The sequence below is a fragment of the Branchiostoma belcheri genome, unplaced genomic scaffold, assembly GCF_001625305.1.
Source record: "Branchiostoma belcheri isolate BF01 breed outbred unplaced genomic scaffold, Haploidv18h27 scaffold6, whole genome shotgun sequence".
Taxonomy (NCBI): domain Eukaryota; kingdom Metazoa; phylum Chordata; class Leptocardii; order Amphioxiformes; family Branchiostomatidae; genus Branchiostoma; species Branchiostoma belcheri.
In genome coordinates, this window is record NW_017804242.1 from 2,256,127 (window position 1) to 2,264,140 (window position 8,014).

Below are 8,014 nucleotides of genomic sequence, written 5' to 3' on the forward strand. Positions count from 1 at the left end.
AAGTGCAATCGAGGATATCTTAATGACACTTTGTTAATGGCAGCGACTTGTTAAACACGTTCTAACATAAGCGCACCACCATGTGCCTGATGTTCCAACAATTCAACGCACACTTCAGAAATATTTGATTGATGCTTTATTCATGAGACTGCTATCCAGTGCCGAAACACCGAGAATCAGAAGGAATTGCAGTGACGTGTGCTGGAGTCGATCTGACGTCATCATGACGTACGAACGACTCCGCTCCAACGGTGACGTGATGTTTAGAAGCAGCCGCTGGTGAAATGGGCGTTGTTGTGGCCCTGGCAGTTGTTGACCCACCCATACCTGTTGGAGAGTTACAGGTCAGTTATTTCTTTGTTTTGCAAATGATGAATGAAAGACCTTTATTGCATGTTTATGCTGTTACAAGCAAAGTACAGGTCATGAACAAAGCAGAAGTAAAATTGTCTTACCGAAAACTTAACATACTAATGTAAGCTACTACTATGTGATGATGCCCATCTCTAAAGCCCTTGTCACATATTCACGAACATACTCCCAAACGCTAGCATCCCGCCCTTGGTTTACTAGTAGGAGACTGAAATCATTAATGAATACATATTTCCATAGCTCATTTACAGCTGTGAACCAGAATTATACGACTTAAAATCTACTGAGGATTCAAGATTTCGCACCCCATAGGCCATGGCAATGATATGAACGGCAGAAAAAATCAACAAACACTACAAATTAATACAAGAACAGAACTAAAGGCAAAACATCATCAAGTATTATCAAATTAAAACAAACATTGTGTAATAAGGATGAAACAGTGTTGTTACTCGTTACTAAAACGACAGAACTGAGAACTGACCAGGCAGAGAAGCCGTGACGCTGGTAGATCAGCTTGGCGCAGCGCACGTCATCAGCGATGTTGCTGTCACGGAGGTCTGGGTACGACAGGAGAAAAAGTGGATATCAACTGGAATTATGCAACTATCGTGGGAATAGGCCGAACAAAGACTAAGAAATGTGACATAACGTAAAAATTGTTAGATTCGACAACAAGAACACAACACTTTGGATTCACATCAAATTGCAATGTTCTATTCATCTGCACATGATGGCAACTGGTCCAGGAATATCATTGAAGAAACAGCGAACACTACCTTCTGTATCTAACAAGGTTTCACGATGATGTTTTACGTGATTTGAATAGTATTTTCCATTATACGTACTGGAACAGGGAACGCCACAGTCGTTGTGTGGTCCACCGTCGTCGCACCAGTAGTAGTCGTTGATCTGGAAGATGCCGTGATCGTAGGAACCGTCCCAGTTGGGGCCGCCCCTCACGCCGGTCCTGTAACCACTCTCGTGCTCCACCAGACAGACCCCTGTAGGAACATCACGTGTCGTTAATCAAGATCTGCGTGTTCAAGTTAAATCCAAACACTAGAGGTATTGAGCTAGATGGAGGGAAATCGTCGGTGGCCTATGCTCCGCACGGGGCCAAGGGCCCAGGTAAGGTAAGGTAAGAGGTATATAAACTACAGCTTGAAAAGTAACCCAAAAGCTCAAGGAGAGTAAGTCATGGTCACGACCTGAGAGGAATAAATGAGCGCTATTGGACAGTATTTCGCGGAGGCTGGGGAGATGTGCCACACAACGTTCACTTATTGTCGTTCTGATCCTTTGTGGATTAGTTTAATAAGCACTTTTTGTAAACGACCTGATGCGTCTAGTATCGTATCCAGAACCCTGCAGGTCTAGCTCTATGCCTGAAAGGGTTAGGGTTAAGGACGGTTCTGGATACGCTTGGACTGACCGGCATCCGGCACCGAATCTGAGCATTGTCCTGAATAAAGCACTGTTCTGGATCTCCAGACACGGTGCTCCAGAAGCTGATGATGCTTGAAAGATAGAAAGAGCAAGAACGGGGTTCTCAATGCTTGAATCGAGGGTAAAAACTAATCTACAGGACTTCTGGGGAGTGGCTACGACCTGTGGTCACTATCCCAGGTTTGACTTTAACAATGATACTTGAGTACTCACAGTCGCCGGCCTGAGACCGTGAAGTCAGGCCACGAGACACCAGCTCTCTCGCCAGTTCACAGCGCCCGTAGGTCTTGGCATTCGCCGCGCACACCAGCCCCATCAACAGCACAACAGCCAGTTTGAACATCTTGGACTCCTCAGCAGCTTGTTCAGGACAACAACGGGGATCTGAGCTAGTCTTCGGTGGACGAGTTAAACTGGTGTCTAAGCCCTGTATTTATACACACTGACCACCCGAAGATTAAATAACGATGTCCGGATCTTAACATGGGTCATGGGTCTATCTATTGAGGTCAAACGTGAATTATCAAATTGAAGGCAAACATGGTTGGTAAACCAAAAATTGATGTCAAAGCCTCTTTATTATCAGCGCTGGGAATTTGCAAGTCATCTAGTTGTCACATCACACCATCTCTCTACCTGACATGAGGAGCCGAAGTGATATGCTCTTTGGTGATAAGATGAACTATTTCTTTTGTCAAGTTTATTATTTTGGCCAACGTTACATTTCTTGGCATATAATCTTACCTAGACTAATCATGCGGACTGAAAAATAGTAAATTTTAGCCAAATAGAGACAATAATTTGCCAGGGTGTTTGGCCACCCCGGGGTTCACATGCCTGCATAACATGACCCCTAATGTCGTGTGAATGTGTAGCAAGGGCTCATAATTCTAGTAATGATGCCCATACTGTACTTGGAGGCAGCGAGTTTCGCTCTACGATAGTTCTCGGAAAAGCGTGTTTTTGAACATCTTAATCCTTGGTTGATAACCCTGGTACTTGAAGGCATGGCTATTTATTGTTGTCATACCTGGTGGCCAACGCGTATACATGTATCTGATCTCGGGAATGTTTACAATTTATATTTCTTGCTTCGAAAAATCTATAACTGCTTTCAAACGAAGTTTGCGATGTGGTCGGAGGCAAAGTCGTGAAATACACATGTGTAGCAAGGGCTCATAATTCACGCACAACTTTTCCACCTGCCAACAGTCAAGGCAATGTCCGACTGAATCTGGTTGAATGTGGGTGACGCACCTAGTGCCTAACACGTACACGTATACACGTGTCGGGAGGTTTACAAGTTATATAAGGGTTATCGTGTCCTTCCCTGTCAATCATAATAGGTCAGCCCACCGGACACAGGCTCGGTTGACCGATTAGGGATCATTAGGTGAGCTGGCTGGCAGAACAGGTTCCCGCGCCGCGCTGACGTAGGCAATGGTGGCAAACAAAAATACCTTTACCGACATAACAATTTACCATTACCATTTGTAACAGTTTTCGGACATTTGGGGTCGTCTGACTATCAGAATTTTGATAATTAAAAAGGAGCGTGGGGGGGGGGGCAAGCCAGAGATACATTGTGTATTTCACTACTCCAACAAAGTTTCGCTGCTGGAACCACCTGAATACCCATCATGCAATACGCCAGTACTCTGTCGCCATATTTAAAAAAACAGCTATGACAAATGATCATCAAGGCGTTAGATATGACCTTGAAAATACCTGATTTGGCAGATTCGAAGACATCATGGCCGCGGTGACCTATGGTAGTGCAGCTGCGATGACGTGATGGCGTTCGTTGAAAATCGATCGAGGCACGCGCAGATTCTGCAATATTGTTATCGTCGATTTGGCCTTCAAAAATGTCGTACCATTTGGCAGGGACCTCTGACCACGGTCACCTATGGCCGTACTTCAATATCCTGGCTCATCAAATATGTCAGCTGACATATGCACATTTCGCCGCATTGTTCCGTAGAACTGCTTAATACGTGCCAAAGTCTCGGCAATGAGATGTGGTAGCCTATATACCAGGCTAGGAAGGCGACTGAAAAGAGCAGAAATTTGCCGAATAGAGAGATAACATGCCAGGGCAGTTGGACCGCTAGAGAGTACAGTCTGCCGCACCCAAACCGCACTCTCTAGCGGACCAACTCCCCTGGCATGTTATCTCTCTATTTGGCCAATTTCTACTGTTTACAGCCGCCTCCCGAAGCCTGGTAGAGGCTTGCGCGAGGTAATCAAGCACAATTTCTCGCTTGTCATACTGTACAAGCTGCCCCTGTCACCTCTGACAGTTCATGAACAACTAGCCTCAAACAAAAGCCATATAAGCGGGTCAGCCACGCGACTAGTACCTGCCTAAGAAAGTTCTAGAAGGTGAGGCGAGGTGACCCGGCCTTTCCTGAGCAGCTGCTGCCGATCCCAGCCAAAACACACAGTACAGAAACGTGTGTCTTATTTTAGCTTGGAAAAAACAATCCCTCGGTGGCCCTGTAAACATGTGACTTTATCTCATGACCCATCTCTTCGTAACGGTACAGACATTCTGCGCGTGGCTCGCGACCTTGGTTAACCTGTAACCTTAAGCAACCTGTAGAGTAAGAAACTGAAAAAAAATCATATCAAATAGTAATAATATCTTCTTAAGCTTACGCTTCTGTGTTGGTATATACAGTATCTACCAGGTCTTCCTAGGCGGTTATGGATAGTCCTGGAGAGTGAAGGTCATACAAGGTCGCAAATTCAAATTATTGTCCCTACTTGGCTAAACTGTACAATTCTTCAGTCCGCGTGGTTACATACTTTCGTGGATACTGATATATGTGAGTTCATATGAGTGATTAATACATATTACAGTAATATTATATGACAAGAAATGTAGCGTTGGCCAAGAATAACCAACTTAACAAAAATGTTTCATATTATCACCAAAGATCATATCACTTCGGCTCCTCAAGTCTGGTAGAGAGATGATGATGTGCAAATTCACAGCGCTAAAAATAAAGAGGCTTCTGGCTTTGGTTTACCATACATGTTTACCTTGATAACCAACGTTTGTCCTCGATAGATAGAACCAGGCAAAGATCCGGACATCTTTATGTAATCTTCGGGTGGTCGATGTGTATAAATACAGGGCCTAGACACCAGCTAAACTCGTCCACCGAAGACTAGATCAGATCCCCGTTGTCTCGTGCAAGCTGCTGAGGAGAGATCCAAGATCCAAGATGTTGAAGCTGGCTGTGGTTCTGCTGATGGCTGTGGCGGCGAATGCCAAGACCTACGAGAAGTGTGAACTGGCGAGAGAGCTGGTGTCTCGTGGCCTGACTTCACGGTCTCAGGCCGGAGAATGTAAGTACTGAAATCTCAACGTATCTCTGTGACAGGCAATCTTGTGATCTAGTGACAACCTCTGCGTAAGAGACCCCCTGGTCATTGTGGCCACTCTTTGGAGGTCCCATAGGCTTGTGATATATTTGCACCTCGTTATAAACTTTACGAATCCTCTTCTTGCTCTTTTTAGCTTTATACAATCGTCTTCTGAACGATGCAATAGATGTTGAATAGCGGTTTATCCAGAACCATGTTCAGGTACGATTCTGGATAATCCAAGCGTATCCAGAACTGTGCCTGACATTGGGCCAACGTTAACATCATTCAGGCAATCTTGCGATGGTAAAACACCTCTGCCTAAGGATCACGTGGTCCTAGTGGCCACTTTTCGGAGGTCCCTTAGATTAGCTTTCTCCTAGATTCAAACATTAAGAAACCTATCCTTGCTTGTCAGGGATCTGTCTGGTGCAGCACGAGAGTAGCTTCAGGACCGGCGCGCTGGGCGGCCCGAACGGGGACGGTTCCTACGATCACGGACTGTTCCAGATCAACGACTACTACTGGTGCGACAACGGTGGACCCTACAACGACTGCGGCGTGTCTTGCTCCAGTAAGTATAGATAGATAAAATATCAACTTGAAAATGAATAATGTTTACCTTTACATTGTCTCCATCACATTGCTCCAGTAAGTATGGATAAAAACAATATAAACTAGAAAGGTAACATTCGCAAATTAAACTAGAGGTCGGAGATTTCATGTCTTCGTCAGAGGTACATCGTTCTAGAGAAATTAACATGCGTATTCTTCACTCTTTTTAATAATCAATTTGGTCTAAAGAACAAAAGAATCTCTGTACTATTTTTATGGTACAGAACACCCTGAAACGGTTTGCCGCAGATTATACAGATGCGTCGTCACCCGTGTTAGCCCCCCCCGACGTTATTTGAGTTTGGACTGTTACTGAAAAAAAACGTTCAAGAAATTCTTACTGTGTTGAAAGTGTCACGACAGCGCCGCAAAAATATAATAAGAGAAGATGTTATAAAGGAAAGAATCAGAACAGGGTGACTACTGCTGTTTTGTTAATTTGTCTTTATGACAAATAGAAGACTTGTTTCTTGTGTTCTTTGTGTCCTAACATTTGTACTTCTACAGTTAGTATATTCCAAATCTAGGCATCTCGTTTTTCGGCCCCTTCGTGTTTTTATTGCGCGCTTGCCTTAAATTTAAGGTAATTAGATTTAAGGTCTCCAGTGGACGTCATCCATAGCAATTACTTGGTGTGGCCGTAGAAAATAACCTGACATATGTCCAACCTATCCTCCCCCTGCTGAAGTTATAGTACAATCCCTCAATGTAACGTCATTTGATCCCATCCCATTATGGGGTTCCCCAGCTATATCCAGCTGTCGGCTGTCTCCAAGCAGATGTAGGTGGGGGATTTCTAAACACAAAAGGTCCTATTACGGGGACATAACGACCTCCACGACTCTCATCTTTGAACCCAATCTTGGAGACCACGACAGTAATATGCCTATCAAATCTCATTAACTTCCATCCACACATACAAAAGTTATCCTGCTCACAAGAAAAATTAACAAAATGCCCCCTGTAGTCACAACGAAACCCCCCACGAAGCTCAGTAACGAACTTAACCTTGGTCCCGACAATAGTAAGCACCACACCAAGAATTATAATCAACATTTTACAAATACTTGAGTTATCTTGCTAACAAGCCACAAACACAAAAGGTGCACTAACGTGACGCACGGACCCCCCACGAAGCCGAAACTTGTACTTGACTTTGGCCTCAACAGCGGTAATATGCCTGCCAAAAATCATGGACGTCAAATCATGCCTTCCAGAGTTATATCGCAAAATCCGCAGTTCCCCACACTCCGGCGAGACAATTTCATAGTCCTTCTGACGAAGACAATGAATAATGTTACCTTCACATTGTCTAGCCTAACAAACTACTGCTCTGTTTAATTTTAGTTTTTAACCTCCTTGCTCAAACACTTCATATATATGATGACCAATTCTGTCTTGCAACTTGCAACATAATGTAACCCAACATCACAGGGTGTCTGCTACAGCACCAGTTACCGTGGTGACAGCACTCTGCCCCTTATACATATACACATTCGCATAGTTGCAGTTGACAACCACTTTTCCTTGTCTCGTTTTCAGACCTCCGTGACAACAGCATTGCTGACGACGTGCGTTGCGCTAAGATGATCTACAACCGTCATGGCTTCAACGCCTGGTCAGTTCACAGTTCTGTCGTAGCAGTAACAATTAGCGCCACTGTTTCACCCTTATTTCACACATATACCAATCCGTAATGTGTTGATTGTTTTATTAATATTAGTATACTTAGCAGGGTTCGAAATACCCACTGTCGCAGTCATGTACTCTGTACCAAAGTTATTGGTTTGCCTTCTAATTAATAAACAGCCGGTGTTGACAGCAACCTGAAATTTGCTTTTGGCTTAGGTCGACCACCGGCTAACCTGTGAAGTATTTCTAAACCTGCAAGTTAGCAATGCTTTTCTTTTAGTTTTGTCTTGTATTAATTTTGTTGTAATATAATTGTTCATTTGCAAAACAGAGGAATAAAGGAACTTTAACTCTGTAACAGGTATGGCTGGATCAACCACTGCCAGGGCCACAACAACGCCCACCTTGTCAACAGCTGCTGGTAAACGTCATCAGTACGTCATCAGCCACGTCATCAGTCACGTGGCCGTCATCAAGACGTCATATCGACTCCAGCATACGTCACTGTGATTCCTTCTGATTCACGGCCCTTCATAGGAGCCTTAATGAATAAAGCTTTGATGAAAAAAAA

General features: G+C 44.1%; 2 protein-coding genes across 3 annotated transcripts; one reads left to right on the top strand and one right to left on the bottom strand.

Moving 5' to 3' along the window:
• Window positions 1–123: 123 nt before the first annotated feature.
• LOC109482433 (lysozyme c-1-like) lies at window positions 124–3,880 on the bottom strand. The gene is made up of 5 exons (XM_019785140.1): window positions 3,550–3,880; window positions 2,035–2,181; window positions 1,221–1,376; window positions 857–932; window positions 124–327 (listed from the first exon to the last, which is right to left on the bottom strand). Exons 2-5 carry the CDS (start codon window positions 2,162–2,164, stop codon window positions 264–266), a joined length of 426 nt encoding a protein of 141 aa, XP_019640699.1. The 5' UTR covers window positions 2,165–2,181; window positions 3,550–3,880; the 3' UTR covers window positions 124–263.
• A 630-nt stretch (window positions 3,881–4,510) lies between these two features.
• Window positions 4,511–8,014, top strand: LOC109482621 (lysozyme c-1-like). 2 transcript variants are annotated; one of them, XM_019785426.1, is made up of 5 exons: window positions 4,511–4,563; window positions 4,964–5,178; window positions 5,615–5,770; window positions 7,354–7,429; window positions 7,805–8,014. In XM_019785426.1, the coding sequence occupies exons 2-5, from the start codon at window positions 5,055–5,057 to the stop codon at window positions 7,866–7,868; spliced, it is 420 nt and encodes a 139-aa protein (XP_019640985.1). In that variant the 5' UTR covers window positions 4,511–4,563; window positions 4,964–5,054; the 3' UTR covers window positions 7,869–8,014. The 2 variants fall into 2 exon arrangements, with proteins under 2 accessions (XP_019640985.1, XP_019640983.1); XM_019785424.1 differs by lacking the exon at window positions 4,511–4,563 and having other exon boundaries at window positions 4,961–5,178.

Excerpts from the sequence above, each read along its gene's own strand:
- LOC109482433 (XM_019785140.1), bottom strand. The coding sequence starts at position 2,164 with ATGTTCAAACTGGCTGTTGTGCTGTTGATGGGGCTGGTGTGCGCGGCG. Across the intron at positions 1,377-2,034 it reads ACGGTCTCAGGCCGGCGACT|GGGTCTGTCTGGTGGAGCAC; the intron begins GTGAGTACTCAA and ends ATGTTCCTACAG. Across the intron at positions 328-856 it reads CGTCACGGCTTCTCTGCCTG|GTATGGGTGGGTCAACAACT; the intron begins GTCAGTTCTCAG and ends ACTCTCCAACAG.
- LOC109482621 (XM_019785426.1), top strand. The coding sequence starts at position 5,055 with ATGTTGAAGCTGGCTGTGGTTCTGCTGATGGCTGTGGCGGCGAATGCC. Across the intron at positions 5,179-5,614 it reads ACGGTCTCAGGCCGGAGAAT|GGATCTGTCTGGTGCAGCAC; the intron begins GTAAGTACTGAA and ends CTTGCTTGTCAG. Across the intron at positions 5,771-7,353 it reads CTGCGGCGTGTCTTGCTCCA|ACCTCCGTGACAACAGCATT; the intron begins GTAAGTATAGAT and ends TCTCGTTTTCAG.